This window comes from Stegostoma tigrinum, chromosome 43, assembly GCF_030684315.1.
Source record: "Stegostoma tigrinum isolate sSteTig4 chromosome 43, sSteTig4.hap1, whole genome shotgun sequence".
In the NCBI taxonomy this organism is placed as follows: domain Eukaryota; kingdom Metazoa; phylum Chordata; class Chondrichthyes; order Orectolobiformes; family Stegostomatidae; genus Stegostoma; species Stegostoma tigrinum.
In genome coordinates this window covers 843614-861113 of record NC_081396.1, presented here as the reverse complement: position 1 = coordinate 861113, position 17500 = coordinate 843614, and the positions used below count along the sequence as shown (strand labels likewise).

Here is a 17500-nt window from a genome sequence, read left to right as displayed (position 1 = left end):
GAACACTGAGATATGATGCATTAATGTGGTTAGGTGGATAGAAGGGGCCGGAGAGGAAGAGAGTTAGGAGAGTCTATCTGTGTTAAATGGATAGAACTCTATCTTAGATTGGAACAGTAAATCTCACAGAATAATAACTGACGCTGGGAGTGTGGGTCACATTGTTTAAGGATGAGTGCGAATATTGTGAGAGGGAAGCTCATTTTTTGAAGTTGGTCATGACTGTGAGTGCAATCCAGTGAGTGTTATGTTGTGAATGGGCAACTTTAAGCAACTGATTCCAACTCATGAAAGCAATATTATGAGTAACGTAGGCGAAGTTGCAATTCGGGAAACACGCACTGACCAGGCACTAACTGGGAGAGGGTTTTTGTCAGGAAGTGTAGGGCTGTGTGAATGCTGGTAACAACCAGCTTGTCTTTGGAAGTGGGACCAGACTGATCGTGGAGCCAAGTAAGTGTTGGGATTTTCACAGAATGACATAGACAGGTTTGTGTTGGTTATTAACCAAGAGTGGCCCATCCTTGGAGATTGTGCCATAAATCTTGGAAGGGAAATCTCCTCACCTCAGAAACATTCATTTCTCTCCCCCATGAGAGGAGACTGGCAGATGGTTTCAGGAAAATGCGGCGCCATCAGCAAACCTTCAGAAGTCCCCAGTGTCCGTGCGAATACATTGTAGATATATCTAAGACAAGACAATCTTTCACAGAGTCCTAGAGTCATACAGGGCAGAGAAATCCCTTCGGTCCAACTGGTCCGTGCCAACCATAATCCCAAACTGAGCTCGTGTCACCTACTGGCACTTGGCACATATCTGACCAACCCTTTCCCTATGCATTCACTTATCCAAATGTCTTTTAAACATTGCCATTTTACGCACACCCATCACTTCTTCTGGAAGTTCATTCCACACTCGAACTGCTCTCTGCGTCAAAAAATTTGCCCCTCATGTTTATTTTTAAAATCTTTATCTTTCTTCTGTCACCTTAAAAATATGCCCCCTAGCCTTGAAATCTCCCACCCTAGGAAGAAGATACCTGTCATTAACCTTATGTATATCCCTCATTATTTTGTAGACCTCCTCAACGCTCTACAATATCCTGAATAATGGATGTAAGACAGCAACTTGCTTGCCTTTAGACATCATTGGATGTGAACTTAAAGAACACGCACTAAATTGGAGACGGTTTTTGTCAGGGAAGTGTAGGGCTGTGTGAGTATTTTTGGAGGTGGGACCAGACTGATCGTGGAGCCAAGTGAGTGTCGGGAATGTCACGGGTTTGATGAAGAGAACCACCCTCAGTAAGGTAGCGGAGGTAAAAATGAAAGTGTTGAGGTGGATTTGAAGGCAATGTAATGACGGGAAGGGTGGTGGTAGCACTGGGACTTCGGGAACTGGGTCTGCCTTGAGTTCTTGTTAAGGGATGAGACACTGTGTGGGATCTGGAGGCTTTGGTAACCTGGTGTTCGGAGGTGGTACCAAACTCACCGTTAATCCTGGTAAGAGGTCAATGATAGTTCCCAAAAAGTGGTCGCAGACGATCATTTTCAAACCAATCAGTGCCTGTTTGATCCACAGGCAAATACACCTCAGAACTACGGATCTGCGAGTTAATATTCTGAGCAGCACAGAGGTGTAAGAATGACATTATTCTTAAGAAAGCAACAAAATTGATTGACATGAAGTAGGAGAAGTCCAAATGTCGGCATCAATATTGAGTAATGTATAGCTTTAACATTCAGTTGGGGTCGTGTGCACTCCATATTCTTGGTCTCAGTGTTTCTGCCCTGCTCTATAACACCGCGGCTATAACCATGGCAAGGCAAAGCTTGGGTCTGGTACCAAACTGACATTGGACCCCAGTAAGCGGAGTTCCGTCCTGTATTTTTCAGTGACTGTTACTGTAATTAAAATGATGTGTCCTTGCTGAGTCTGGTCAGACAGGAACGCTGGAGGGCACGATGAAGTATCACGGTAGTGTTCACATCCAAACGCTCTTGGGTCTTGAAAGAGGGAAGACTGGGGAGCCAACTCAGACGGAGGTTTTTTAATATTTAGGAGCAGTTTTGACGAAGAAAATGTTGCAGGTCATTCGTCAGTTGAAGAATGTAGAGTAAGGATTTTAGGAGGACCCTCTTCAGAGAGGGAATAGCTCAGATGAGGAAGTTTGGTGCGAACAACAGACATGTATTTAAGTGGGGAGAGAGTGTAGCCAAGCAGAATTATTCTTGTTACCTAGATCCATGGGGCTTTTAATTAACTTGTCACCTATAATTTTGTCCCAATTATACTCAAGACATGGATGGGTTGAAAGATGTGGCACAACTTGGTTCCCAGCCCTTTGAGTTTGCTCTGTTGAAGCTGATTTATTCATTTTACAACATTGAACTCAAGGGCCGCTAATGTTTTATCACAAGACAATTGGAAAGGAAAGGTGATAGAGATGAGGAATTGGGGTCATTTGCCTGAAGGTACTGAGCTCAGAGTAAATGAGCTTCATTTACTGAACCCCACAACACCTCCGAGAAGTATCTGATCCAGGGAGGCAATCAGGAATGCTTTCGATTGGAGTGTAGAGTTGGGAATCAGAAGAATTCAGATGCAGTCAGGCCAAAACCATGTAAGTACCCACTTAAAGTGTCTAGCATCTATGTCACACGCTGGCTGAGGTTACAGTGAAGGGCTCTCCTTCTCAAAGTCCCCCTTTGCCTGAGGTGTGCTGACCTTCAGGTTAAATTCACCATCACTCTCCTCTCTCTGTCTCTGTCTCTCTGTAATGAGAGAGCAGTCCCCCTGCCACCCTGGGATTGCGATCACTCTCATTTGGCAGCGAGGAAGAGCTTGTGGTGGACAGCCATGTGTACCCATCTAACAGTATGCATGAAAATGCTCAGTCTGCTGGAGGTGGTTTTAGTTCAGGGCTGTAGTGCTGTGAGGAATGTAGCTGCTACCGGGCTCATCTTTGGAGAGGGGGCAAGATTAATCGTGGAGCCAAGTAGGTATTTAACAACAGCCATTTCCATACCTCGAGGGGATATCTTCTGAATGGCCCCCTCATTAATCACATCGTATTGCTACATGTCAAATTCATCTGAATGACTGGGCAGTGTTATTTGTGTCATTTTGTTTTATAGAGTATAGCCCAGGTGTGATTAACCCTTCGATCTATAAGGCAAGTAACTCTGGATTTCAAAGGATGGAGGGGTGAGATTGGATGTGTTACCTAGATTCAGATATTATTTCAGGTTCAGCGGAGGTTCACGGGGATGATCCTCGGTATGGAGGGACTGTCTTCTGTTAAACATGTTGGGACTGTACTCACAGGAGTTCGGGGAATGAGAGGTACTCTCATTGAGATGCGTCAGATTTGGAAGGGGCTGGACAGGGTCAATGCTTAGAGGATATCTTCCCTCACGGGAGAGTCTCGGACCGCTGGGGCAATGTCTCTGAATAAAGGGGCACCGATTTCACACAGAGGTGAGGAGACATTTGTTCTCTCAGAGGGTTGTGAGTCTTTGGAGCTCCTTGCCACGAAGAGTTGTGAGGACAGAGTCCCTAAATCTGAGACAGATCAATTCTAGGGCAGTCAGGAAATCCTTGGGAAAGGCCAGGGCAGCAGATGTGAGGGATGTGGGATCATCCATGAATGCATACTCTCCAACGTCCATCCTGAAATCCAGAGTTACTCACTTATAGGTCACAGGGTTAACCCCTTGGAGTAGCGGAGGGTCAGAATGGCCTCATGCTGTTCCTATCTCTTATCCCGAGGTAAGACTAACTTGAGAGGGTCAGAGATAGGATGAGATGAAACATGGAAACAGAGCAGCTAGATTGAGAGACCTGTTGCAGCGGTGTAAGCCACGTTAACATGCTGTTGTAATCTTGCAGTCAATTCCCAAACTGTAAATAAATGCAATTATCTGGAGGCAGCTTTTTGTCGTGAGACACTGATGCACCTTTCTGTTCATATCTCTAGACACGTATCTGTATTACACCTAAATGACTCAGATGTTTATGTGAGAGAGGATTGGAAATGGGAACACACACACACACATACACATATACTCACACACACATACACACACACACACACACACACACACACACACACACACACACACACACACACACACACACACACACACACACACACACACACATGCACGCACAAAATGTGTGGGACCGTAGACTGCAACAGGGAAGCACACTGCCTCTGAGAGATTGTGTGGGACAGTTTAGGGCTGTGTGGGATGGTTCGGATACAGAAGCTAATTTGTATACATGGGACCCAAGTGAAGGTGGGACCCTGTGAGTGTCGTTTCACATTCAAAACCAGAGGGAGAGAATTCCACAAATTGCCAGGAATGATAGGTGTAGAATGGGAGCCTCTTCATTTCCAATTGTGTTGGCCGGGTTGGCCAGGGGACCGACTCAGAGAGGGCTATCGTCAGGAAGTGGAGGGCTGTGTGTCTACGGCTACCGACAGCCTTATATTTGGAGGTGGGACTGAACTCACTGTGGAACCCAGTAAGCCTTGGATTTTCAAAGAGCAGGTTCAATTTTAGGAAATTATTTCCAACAGTTTTTCAGAAATGACATTTAATCCGCTTGGTCTTTCCAAGTCGTTGGCAGGAGAGTGGGTCTAGCTCCTTCGTGACAGTGAGGTATATTGTGAAGCCCAGCCTCCCTTGAGCCCTTGTACAGGGATGAGGGACTGTGTGGGTTCTGGAGTCCTGTGTCTTTGGAGCTGGCACCATTCTCGCTGTCCAGTTGGACTGAGAAACTGTGGTGTAAATGTTTCCAATATAAATTCTCATCAAGTTAAAGTTACGTTCTGGAACACCCAGCAGAGCGTGTGGCCTGAGAACTGATTTTCTTGATATCTCCTGATTTCTGTGCCCTATACAAAGCATTAACATATAATTTGGAAATGTAAAGGGAGGGGGAGAATATTCAGTGATGATAGATATGCTGAGATTGCCTGAAGCAGCATGAACAATACTGACCTCTCGTAGTTTTAGGGAAACAAATTAAGGCATTGATGGAAAAGGGAGCGAACTTTTGTAACTGGGAGCCAACGAGTGGCGAATCCTTGTTAAACGCGCTACTCTAGATGGGAACATGTGACAATTCCAATCTGAGAAGCAATCGCCCACAATATTGTCTTGAATATTGCAGGCGCAATGAGGTGGCTGTATTAAGAAAAGGAGAAGTGAAAATAATAGAGAATTGGCAGATTTCGGGAGCTGGCTCTGTCCTCAGTTCTTGTCGAGGGCTTAGAGACTGTGTGGCTTCTGGGGGTTACAGCAAAACAGTATTTGGAGCCGGGACCAGACTCATCGTCAAACCCCGTAAGAATTCAGTGGCATTTCCTTTGAGTTAATTTTTGTTTTAAGCAAGCTGATAACACATTCCCATTAATGGTGGGCACAAATAGACATTCATCTGCTCCCGTACAGAATTGTACTCCAGACTGAAACAAAATCGATTTGACTGAGATCAGACCAAAAAAAAATGCAATGTGCAGTCTATAAAACACATGCAACAATAGTTACCCAGCAATAAAACTTACAAGCCAGTTTAGGCACCATGTCAAGGGGTTTGTGTGCTGGTGTGTGAATAGTTAGGGTGAACTCACATTTGGATCTGGGACTAAGCGAATGGTGCTAACAAGTAAGTGGAGTTTAACAATGCAGTGGCAACAGTAAACCGGACAGTTTACAGATACACACCCTCAGCTTCCTCTGGTAGGCAAATAAAAGCTGACCAGGATGGGAGCAACACTCCGGTAAAGGTAAAGGTTGGGGAGTTAATTCATTGTGTTGGGTAGGAGTGGCATGTGAGAGACAAAGAGATTCCCCGCTCGCCCGAATGTGTCCCTGAGGTTTTGTCAGTGGAATTCGCAATTAACACGGGGTGATAGGAAAGGTGGGGAGCAGGCTTGTGTAAGGCCGCGGTGTTGGTGTTAGTGGACTCCAGCGTGACAGTGTTCATCGTGCAATGTTGTAATGAGCAGTGCGACAGGACTTATGTCGTCTGTGGAGGTGTACTGCACCTCAGTATGGTCACATTTGGAGCTGTCTGCCTTTGCAATGTCTCTGGCACTCCCCAGACCAAACGTTTTCAGATATACTCATTTAGAATGCTAAAGCTGGCTTCCCAGTCTGCATGCATCAATAGAGACAAATACTGGGGGTTGATGCAGACAGTATTGGGTAAGGAGTGTCAGCCAGTGTGAGTAATCGGAATGAGGCCTTCATTTGTGGAAGAGGGACTGAGATAGGTGCATGGAATCCAGTAAGTGGGACATACTGCAGAGGATAATGCCACATGTCTGATGTTAATGCAGTAAGCAGACACATTAGGATCAAATCCAACCCTGAGATACTTGAAGGGTTAGGCCACCCTGTGAAATTGGGAGAATTCAGGACAAACACCAGAGCCAGTTGACTAGCGAGTTAATTAATTGTTGATTTCTTAACAGGAAGGTCCTGTGGAGTGTTGCTGAACAAAGAGACCTTGGAGTGCAGGTTCATCATTCCTTGAAAGCAGATAGACAGGGTGGTGAGGAAGGTGTTCGGTTAGCTCGCCTTTATTGGTCAGTGCGTTAAGTATAGGGAGTTGGGAGGGCCATGTTGTGGCTGTACAGGACATTGGTTAGGGCCGCTTCGGGAATACTGCATTCAATCCCAGTCTCCCTGCTCCAGGAAAGATGTCATGAAACTTGAAAGGGTTCAGAAAAGATTTACAAGGATGTTGGAGGGTTTGAGCTACAGGGAGGGGCTGAATAGGCCGGGGCTATTTTCCCTGGACCATCGGGAGTGAGTAGCCAAGGTCTTTTCCCCAGGGGAGGGGAGCCCAAAACTAGAGGGGCATAGATTTAAGGTGAGATGGGGGAAAGATTTAACAGGGACCCAAGGCGTAACATTTTCACGCAGAGGGTGGTGAGTGCGTGGAACGAGCTGCCGGAGGAAGTAGTGGGGTCCAGTACAAGAACAACATTTGAAAGGCATCTGGATGGGGACATGGATAGGGAGGGTTTAGAGGGATAGGGGCCAAATGCTGGCAAATGGGACTGGATTGATTTAGAATTTCTTGTCAGCATGGACAAGTTGGACCCAGGTTTCTGTGCTGTGCATCTGTACGACTTTATGAGTGTTTGATTGATTGAAGTGAGGTGCAGAGATCGACTTGCAATAAAGTACCACGTGGTTTATTCACTGAGTCAAGTTGACTGAGCCTCAGCAGACTGGAATGAGCTAGGTAATGTGCCCCATTGAGTCCTGCATCAGAAACTGACAGGGAGCATGGAGTGGAATCTTAACAGTCTGTAGAGATAATCACTGAGTAGGCAAATGTGCAGCTAGGGTAGGGGGTCTTAGTTGAGGAGGATAGACCCCACAATCTGTTTTGCAGAAAAAAAAGTTCCTTGTATGCAATGCTCGAAGTGGTACAACACTCGAGGCTGTGAGGCCAAGTGCTGGGAGATGGGATCACAGGGACTCAGTGGTTAGCAGTGCTACCTCACTGCGTTCAGGGACCCGGGTTCGATTCCACCCTCGGGTAACTCTGTGTGCGGAGTTTGCAAATTCTCCCTGTGTCTGCGTGGGCTTCCTGCGGGCGCTCCGGTTTGCTCCCACAGCCCAATGATGTGCAGCTTCGGTGGATTGGGCGTGCTACATTGCCCGTAGTGTTCAGGAGAGTGCAGGTTGGGTGGGTTGGCCGTGGCAAGTGCAGGGATTGGGAAGGATGCTCTTCAGTGGGTCAGTGTTGACTTGACGGGCCAAATGACCTGCTTCCATACTGCAGGGATTCCAGTGGAGCATGGGTCGTTTGGACTCAATGGGCGTCCAGGCAGTGTGCCCTCTTAGGGAGAGGGTTTTGGCACAGGGGCGTAACGCTGTGAGAATTATAACGCTGGCAAACTAACATTTGGACCTGGGACAAAATTCATTGTGCAACTGAGTAAGTGAATCACAGTTCCGTTTTTAATCGCACCGAGAATGATATTTACAGCCCCTAGTATTAGTAATCTCTACAATTTACAGAAAAATAGTCATAGCTGTCAAAAAAACAAAAAAACACTGAGCATATGAAAGTGAAGAAAGGGTTTCGATTGATATGACAATGGGAGAGAGATCGCTCGCTGAGTAGCCTAAAGTGTTATTGAAATAAAACAGCCCCCAACACACAGCACAGAATTCAGGAGAAACTCAGACAGAAGCTAAACTCTCTGACCTCTCGAAATGAGTGTGAGTTCAACACAGCGTTGAAATTCATAGTCATTCCTGCTCCAATGCACTAGGCAGAGAAAATAAGCCAATTTAATTCAAAAGATGATGGCTGAATTGGTTTGAAAGCTGTGTGTGTGTGTGTGTGTGTGTGTGTGTGTGTGTGTGTGTGTGTGTGTGTGTGTGTATGTGTGTGCGTGCATGTGTGTGTGTGCGTGTGTGTGCGTGTGTGTGTGTGTGTGTGTGTATGTGTGTGCGTGCATGTGTGTGTGTGCGTGTTTGCGTGTGTGCGTGTGTGTGTGTGTGCGTGTGTGTGTGTGTGTGTGTGTATGTGACAGTCATTTTTAAGTCACCTGCCTTGACAACTACCCGACCTGACAATTACTCACCCAAGGGCCATCACTCTGAAATCAATGAGGATTTAGATTTGAGACTCCATCAGATCTCGCTCTCATTTGTGCTGGGAAATGGGATCAGAATGGTAAAGTTGTTCCTTCTAGCTAGCACAAACCAGATGGGCCGAAGGGTATTTTTCCTGCGCTTTCTCTGATTCTGTTTGCTGATGGAAAGAATATCAACACCCAGGCATTTAGCCACAAGGTTTTAAGGAATAAAATTTTCCAACCTTAAATACCCCACCCATGCTCGTGATAATCTGGGTGCTGAGGACCAGCTATTAGGGGAACTGTAGAAGGTATAGAGATTTGGTTACTGGAGGGTAACTGACAGTGATATTGCTGGGGGGGCAGGGCAGGGGAAATAATTGCAGCAACAGAGTGGGGAGAGATCATAATTTAGCCTAATTGCAAAAAACAGGAGGTAACAAAGTTTATCTGTGGGAGAGTCAGATGGAGCACAAGAGGTTAACTCATTTTCTCTCTCTCCTTCTCCACAAGCCTGCTGAGTTCCTCCAGTATTCTCCATCTCTAACTCTTGCTCTGTCTCTCTCTCTCCCTATTTGTGTGTATTTTGGGGGGATTTCCAGCACCCTGAAGTGCTCCTGTTAGGCACAGAAAAGGCATGACCAGTGTTTGCACTCTGCAGGTGGAGTTGTATAACTCAGCTGTGCAGGACACCATCCCGCACTGAGAGAAAGACACAGAGAGAGAGAGAGAGAGAGAGAGAGAGAAGTAGGGATCATATGGGGAGAAGAGTCAAGATTGAGTCTCAGTCACTACCCAGGGACACTCTGAATGTTCATCCAGGGAGGGAGGAGCAGGGAGTGCAGAGGAGATTCACCAGGATGTTGCCTGAGATCGAGCATAGATGCAGAGCATTTGGGGCAGACTCATTAGGGCGATTAGCCTCTGCTGCGACTCGATGCCACTGTCACTATTAAAGGGACAACAGATGTCAAAGGTTTGAACATATCTCCCCAGGGGGCGATTAAAATAACCAAGATTAACCCAGAGGGAGTTTCCTGTCAAAGGACATCATGTTGTGTGAGTTTGAATTTGGCAATAAGCTTTTCCTCGGAAAAAGGGGGGAAATTCAACTGTAGGCCCATTAATGTGTGCGTGATTAAAGCTAGGAATTTCGATTGGAAAAGCGTGGGAATTAAAGGGTGATCGCTTACACAGAAAGTTTTTGTTAGGTGATGTCAGACTGTGTGCGACAAGGCACATACAAGCTGATCTTTGGAAGTGGGACAAAACTCAGGGTGGAACCCAGTGAGTACCATCTCGTGTCGGGACTATGGTACTTTTGGAAAGCATTGTCATGAGTAACCACCCAAGATACCGTTAATCACTTCAATTAACTAATGACAGAGGAAAGCTTCAGTGCTCTTTCAGAGAAGAACCACAAAATGTTGGTTTGCAGGTTCAGCGGGTAATTAAGGAAGAAAATGGAATTTTGCCTGTCACTGCTGGAGGGATGGAGTTTAAAAACAGGGAGGCCATGCTGCAGCTGGATAGGGCCCTGGTGAGACCACACCTGGAGCACTGTGTGCCGTTTCGGTCTCCTTACTTGAAAAAGGATCTACTGGCACTGGAGGGGTGCAGAGGAGGTTCCCCAGGTCAATTCCAAAGTTGACAGGATTGGCTTACAACGTGAGATTGACTAAACTGGGACTATAGTCATCGGAATTTAGAAGAATGAAGGCTAGCGTCTTATAGAAACACACAACTATGAAGGGAATAGATAAGACAGAAGCAGGGAGGATAGTTCACTGGTGGGTGAAACTGGGAAAAGGGTATCTGAGAGTGTACGTGTGTGTGCGTGAGAGAGTGTGTGTGTGAGAGAGTGTGTGAGAGAGAGTGTGTGTGTGAGAGTGTGTGAGAGAGAGTGTATGTGTGTGTGCGTGTGTGTGTGTGTGAGAGTGTGTGTGAGAGTGTGTGTGTGAGTGTGTGAGAGAGACTGTATGTGTGTGTGTGTGAGAGAGTGTGTGTGTGTGTGTGTGTGTGTGTGTGTGTGAGAGAGAGAGAGAGAGAGTTTGTGTGTGTGTGTGTATGTGTGCGAGAGAGAGAGAGAAATAGACTGTGTGTGTGTGTGTGTGTGTGTGTGTGTGTGTGTGTGTGTGTGTGTGTGTGTGTGTGTGTGTGTGTGTGTGTGTCTGTGTATATGGGAGATGTGCCATTCTAATTTGCGAGATACAAGAGAGAATTCCGTCAGGGTGCAGGGAAGGGGGGACAGGGAAGGATGTTGCCGAAGGGGAGCTGACTTTGGGAAGCAGGGACACGCCTCAGTATGGGTCCCAGTGTGTGTGCTACTGGGGAATGTCTCTGACAGATCATGGGTAGGTAATCTGGGACAGGGTTACTGTAGGGGCATCAATGATAGCTGGTCAATGAAACCTGGTTCTCACAGAAGGATGGGATGGATGCAGTGAATATGGAGGGGATTTTGTTAAAGCATAGCATGCTGTGTGTATACTGGAGCTTGGACTCTCATCTTTGGAAAGGGGTCAAAGTTAACAGTGGAGCCCAGTAGGTAATCATTCATAAATATGGGCAGCTTACTCACATATACATTTTATATATGGTGTACACATTTATAGCAGGATATTGGTTCGACCATTTTAGGAGTGCTGCATACAATTCTGGCCTGCCTGATAAAGGAAGGATGTCGTGTAACATGAAAGGGTTCAGAAAAGAGTTATGAGGATGTTGCCGGGATCGGAGTGTTTGAGCTACAGGGAGAGGCTGGGGGCTATTTTCCCGGACCGCCAGAGGCTGAGGTGGAGTGACCTTCTAGAGGTTTATAAAATCGTGAGGAGCATGGATGGGGGAATAGTCAAGGTCTTTTTCTCCAGGGTAAGGGAGACCAAGACTAGAGGGGCTTAGGGGTTTAAGGTGAGAGGGGGAAAGATTTAAAAGGGACCTGAGGGGTAACATTTTCACGCAGAGGGTGGTGCATGCATGGAAGGAGCTGCCGGAGGAAGTGGTGGGGGCCGGTACGGTTATAACCTTTAAAAGGCATCAGGATGGGGACATGGAGGGGGAGGATTTAGAGCAATAGGGGCCAAATGCTGGCAAATGGGACTGGATTAGAGTAGGATATATGGTCAACATGAACGAGTTGGTCTGAAGGGTCTGTGCTCTGCATCTCTATGATTCCGTGTGTGTGTGTGTGTGTGTGTGTGTGTGTGTGTGTGTGTGTGTGTGTGTGTGTGTGTGTGTGTGTGTGTGTGTGTGTGTGTGTGTGTGTGTGTGTGTGTGTGTGGAAGTGGGACCCAGCTCACTGTGAATCCCGGTGAGTGTCACATTCTGAAAGGACAGTGTGTCACCATTCATAATTGACAGGAGCGAAAGACCTCCCGCCAAATGGTGTGGGATTCGGGGAGTTAGCTGAGAATAATTCAGACAGGGCTCAGAGTTTGCGTCTCAAGGGTTGGTTTGCTGTACGCTGGTAGTAAACTCAACTTTGGAGAGCAGATAAAGTTGACTGGCTGGCCAAGTAAATTGCCAGTAAATTAGGGCTTTACTTTCGAGGAATAACTGAATCCATTGGAATGGCAACAAAACTTAGACATTCTGTGTGTGATGTTACCGGCAGATAGTGGGGCAGCTTCTTGTAAGAGGGATATGTCGATGAGTGCGTGCTGCAAGTTGCAGTAAATGTATATTTCACTCAGTGAGAGTCTGTAAGCTGGAAATAGGTGGGTTATTGGCTAGGGAAGGGATGAAAGACTAGAGGGAGATGGCGGGAGAATGGGGTTGGGAAACAAAACAGCCATGATTGAATGGTGGAGCAGATATAGTGGGCTGGATGGCCTAATTCTGCTCCTACATCTCTTATTTGGGAAACAGGATTGGTCTGTTTGTTAGTCCTGCCTGACAGTAACCCTGCTTGATAATGCTGGCAATGTGAGTGGAGCCATTTAGGGGAGGTGATGGCCTGGGGGGATGATCACACGGACTGTTAATCCAGGCAGAAGCCAGCGAATGTTCTGGAGGCCCGAGTTCAAATCCCACTGGAGCAGATGGTGGAATCGGAACTCAATCAAAAGTTGGATTTGAGAGTCTAATGATGTCGGTGGTTATGTGGAAAGAAAAAGCCCACTAATGCCTTTTAGGGAATGTGCCATCACTAGCCAACCTGGCCTTGATGTGACTCCAGACCCACAATAATGGGGTCCCCTCTCAACTGAGGGACAATGAGGGACAGGCGGTCAATATGGGTCTGACCAGTGGTCACCACCTCCCACCAATTCCGTGAATGAATGGAAACAAGGCTAACTCAACACTCCAAACGAACACCGGGGCACCATATTCGCAGGGCGCAGGGTAGAGGGAGATCATTGGGACCAGAAGGAGCGAGGTATTTGAGCAGCGCAGATCGGAAGGCAGTTCCTGCTTGCAGTTAGAACAGTGTGTGAATGTCGGAGCTGCCAGTGGGCTTCCCACTGGAGGAGGGACCCGGTTAATTTTGGGACAAAGTGGCTCTCCGTCAGTGATACAGATAACCCATTGGCGTTTGTCGCTTAGTGAGTGGGGTTGAAAGGTTGAGGAAGTGTTGGTGCAACTGTACAAGCGAGACCCTACCTAGAGCATTGAAAAAGGAAATGGAGAAATAACTGCCAAACTAAGATGGAATTTTATGAGTATGCGGCAATTTTGGTCTCCTGTGCCCGAGCAGGGATGAAGCCATGCCGGAGGCAGTTCAGAGTAGACCGATCCCAGAGGTGAGAGTGTTGGGCACGTAGGACAGTGTAGGCCAAAACTCTCTGGAGAATGAGAGGGGACGAAATTGAGGGATACAAGATGCTGAAGGTTGTTGAGAAAGTAAATGCAGCAAGGATGTTCCCTCATGTGGAATAATCTAGGAACGAAAGGAAATCTTTTTAGAATGAGGACGCATGCAGGTTTATCACTGGAGGTGATCACTTCTCTCTGAGGAACACTGAGGGACCTTGAGGAGGAGACAGGCAGAACGAGTGGCAGGGGGTGGAAGGGTTGATGGAGAGTGGTCAGGAAGGTCGAGGGTTTACTGTTCGGCAGAGTCAGGCCGTGTGACGCGCCAGGCCAACAAAGTTATTTTCAGACAAGGCACATGGCTAATTGTGGAGTCCAGTGTGTGCAAAAGGATCATTTCACAAGCCTGACTGCACAATTTTCTGGAAAATAGATATGCTTGCAATATATAAAACATGAGCTGGTTTCGATATTTGGAGAATTGGAGGAGAGTGGTGATGGTATATTTTGAGCCAGACCTACCTGAGCTTCTTGTAAAGGGATGATTAAGTGTGTGGATGCCACAGGATACAGTAAAATGAAATTGGAAGAGGGACCAAACTCATTGTTAAACCTGGTAAAGTCTCGGTGCCTGCATTAGAGCCTAATAGTTAAACTCGTTTATATATAAATTATCTGGGGGTGAACATAGAGGGAACAGTTAGGAAGCTTGCAGATGACACCAGCGTGGGAGGTGTAGTGCACAGTGAAAAGGTTACTCGAAGTATGATGGGATCTCAGTCAAATGGGCCGAGGAGTGGCAGATGGAGTTTAACTTAGATCGATGTGAGGTACTGCATTTTGAAAAAGGCACATCAGGGCAGGACTTATACACTCAATGGGAAGGTCCTGGGGAGTGTTGCTAAACAAAGAGACCGTGGGGAGCAAGTACATAGTTCCTTGGAAGTGGAGTCGCAGGTAGACAGGGCGGTGAGGGGGGTGTTCGGTTCGCTGGCCATTATGGGTCAGTGCGTCAAGTGTAGGAGCTGGGAGGGTCATGTTGGGGCTGTACAGGGACATTAGTCAGGGCCGGTTTGGGAATATTGTGTTCAATCCCGGTCTCCCTGCTACAGGAAGGATGTTGTGAAACTTGATAGGATTCGGAAAAGATTTACAAGGATGTCACTGAGGCTGGAAGGTCTGATTTATAGGGAGAGGCTGGATAAGCCAGGGGCTGTTTTCCCCGGAGTGTCAGAGGCCGAGGGGGGGGTGACATTCTCGACGTTTATAAAACCATGAGGGGCATGGATAGGGGGAATAGACAAGGTATTTCCCCAGGGGAGGGGAGTCCAAAGCTAGAGGGGCATAGGTTTAAGGTGAGAGGGGGCAAGATTTAAAAGGGACTTGAGGGGTAACTATCTCACACACGGGGTGGTGCGTGTATGGAAGGAGCTGCTGGAGGAAGTGGGTGGGGGCCGGTACAGTTACAGCATCGGGATGGGGACGTGGATAGGGAGGGGTTAGAGGGATAGGGGGCCGAATGCTCGGAAATGGGAGTGGATTGATTTTGGATTTCTGGGTCAGCACGGACAAGCGTTAGACCAAAGGGTCCGTTTTTGAGGTGCTTTGACTCTTAAATTGGGACCTCCTCACAGGAGTTTAGGAGAATGAGAGGTCATCACCCTGAGACTTTTGACATTCTTAAGGGGGCTTGAGGGGGTCAACCATGCGATGAAGTTTCCCCTTGTGGGAAAGTCTTCTTGGAACAAGGTGATAGACTTTGTTAAAACGTCAAACCCTGGCACAGGGAGCTGACTGGGAATAAAGCAAACCAGTGTCAGGATGTTCCCAGTCACAAAGGGAGCAAGAAGCAGAGGTGACAGAGTTGGGACACAGCACTCAAAATGAAGCAAAGATATGCAGGCGAGTCCTGGATCTTAAAATTCCTGGTGATGCAGCAAATTCTGGAGGGCTTTGTAATGGATCGCTCGCTGGAGATCAGTGAGGAGAGAGGAGCATTTTCTGTTTCGCACCAACATGTGACTTATGGAGAAACTGTTATTCGGAAGTGGGGCTTGGCTAACTATTCAGCACGGCTCCCTTTTCTCGAGTTTGCGAAATTCACTCGGGCGGGTGGCAAGGAGGGGAATTTACCAGGGAAAGGGGGCTGGTGTTCCCACATGCCTGCTGCCACTTGTCCTTCCTGATGGAAGTGGTCCTGGGTCTGGTGGAAGACGTTATAAGGTGCCGGGGACGGGGAGATGGGAAATGTAGAGGGTCCCTCACGGTTGGGGGTTTGGGTGGAATTCCGAATGGAGAAGTTATAGTTTCGGAGTGAAGGGGGCAATGCTAGATGGGTGTGTCCTGTAGAACGCCATGGCTCAGAGTGCGGAAGACGGCAGGACATTAACTAAATTTAAGGATGAGATGGGTTTAGTAATGAGTTGAAAGGTATGTGGGCAGGAGAGTGGAGTTGAGGCCGCAATGAGATCAGGTGTGACCGTATTGAATTAGGAGCAGGCTTGAGGCCTACCCCTGCCTCTGATGTAGAGAAGGTAAAATTGGCGAAGAAAGGCACTAGACTGAACAACCTGGGGGCGGGGGGGGGGGGGGGGCAATGGCCTGGTGGTGTTACAGCCGGACTGTTAACCCAGAGACCCCAGGTCATGTTCTGGGGGATGCGGACATCGAATCCCACCCCGGCAGAATTCAAATCCAATAAAACAAAAATCCGAAATTAAAAGTCTGATGATAACTGTTGCTGATTACTGGGATAAACCCAAACTGGTTCCTGGATGCCCTCTGGGGAAGGAATCTGCCACCCTTACCCAGCCTGTCCTACATGTTGCTCCTGACCCACAGCAGAGTTGGGTGAATCATGAAATTTTTTTGGGCTGAAAAACAAACCAGTCCCCGGAAATTTTTTTATTTTTTAAATTGAAGGAGCGAACCAACAATCGGAAATGGGCACCTGGTTAACCACATGCCCACGTCAGGGCCCTTGCTGATCCTCAGCGAAGCCAGCCATCTTCAGGCGAAACACAAGAGTAGCCATTTTGTTGGTCAAGTTGGCCATCTTGCCAGTCGTCAAGGGGAGACTGGAGGGATCTTCACCCCCTCCCACGCCAATCCCTTGATGGGCTGGGGCAGGGGAGGGGCAGGGGCAGGAAGTGTTGATGGGTGGTGGGTATCTGGGGACCCTGAAACGCAGAGGACCCTCTGAGCTAACCTGTCACTTCTGTTTGAATGCCAACAGAAAGGACCCCATCTGATCCATCCGTCTACATTCTCCCTCCACACAATAGCAACATCAACAACATCGCATGCCTGGCAACTGACTATTTCCCCCAAAATGTCAGCATGACCATAATAGCTGGGAATAACAGACGGGAGCAGGACAAATCAAAGGGCTTGCTATCAACCAGTGATCTCAGTTACAGCCTGCTAGGATTCCTGGATGAATCGAAGGACCCCCATAACGTTAATTGCAGTGCTGGGAATACTCACAAAAGCTTCCCAACAACCGGTAAGTTCACAGCTCTGTCTGTAATGAGAAATCGCCTCACAGGATCTCAGAGCGCTGCCCTGCCAGATCAGCGAATCTCATCTTTCATTCATTACTCCCTCTGTTTTAGATCAACTGAAGTACAGCTGCATTGAAGTGCAGGACAAGCTAGGAGGTGAGAGCACAATCTGTGTGTGTGAGTGTGTGTGTCTATGTGTATGTGTGTGCGTGTATCTGTGTGTGTCTGTGTGTGTGTATGTGTGTGTGTATGTATGCGTGTGTGTGTGTATGTGTGTGTGTGTCTGTGTGTGTGTGTGTTTCTGTGTGTCTGTGTGTGTGTTTCTGTGTGTATGTGTGTGTGTATCTCTGAGTGTGTGTGTGTGTGTGTATATGTGTGTGTGCGTATATGTGTGTGTGTGTATGTATGTGTGCGTATATGTGTGCGTGTCTGTGTGTGTATATGTGTGTTTGTGTGTATATGTGTGTGTATATATATATATATATATATGTGTGTGTGTGTGTGTGTGTGTGTTTGTGTGTGTGTGTGTGTGTGTGTGTGTGTGTGTGTGTATGTGTGTGAACCAATGCATCAGTGCCCCGAGGAAGTGTTTAATCATTTCAAACAATCCATCGTTTTTGACCGTCT

At 47.3% G+C, this 17500-nt stretch overlaps 1 protein-coding gene across 1 annotated transcript in view; it reads left to right on the top strand.

Moving 5' to 3' along the window:
- LOC125449089 (T cell receptor alpha chain MC.7.G5) overlaps positions 1-17500 on the top strand; it is a 758994-nt gene that overhangs the window by 739842 nt on the left and 1652 nt on the right. Inside the window, exons 3-5 of the mRNA XM_059641721.1 lie at positions 5292-5355; positions 16606-16875; positions 16985-17029. Of these exons, the coding sequence (XP_059497704.1) occupies positions 5292-5355; positions 16606-16875; positions 16985-17029 (379 nt within the window). The remainder of the gene's footprint in view (positions 1-5291; positions 5356-16605; positions 16876-16984; positions 17030-17500) is intronic.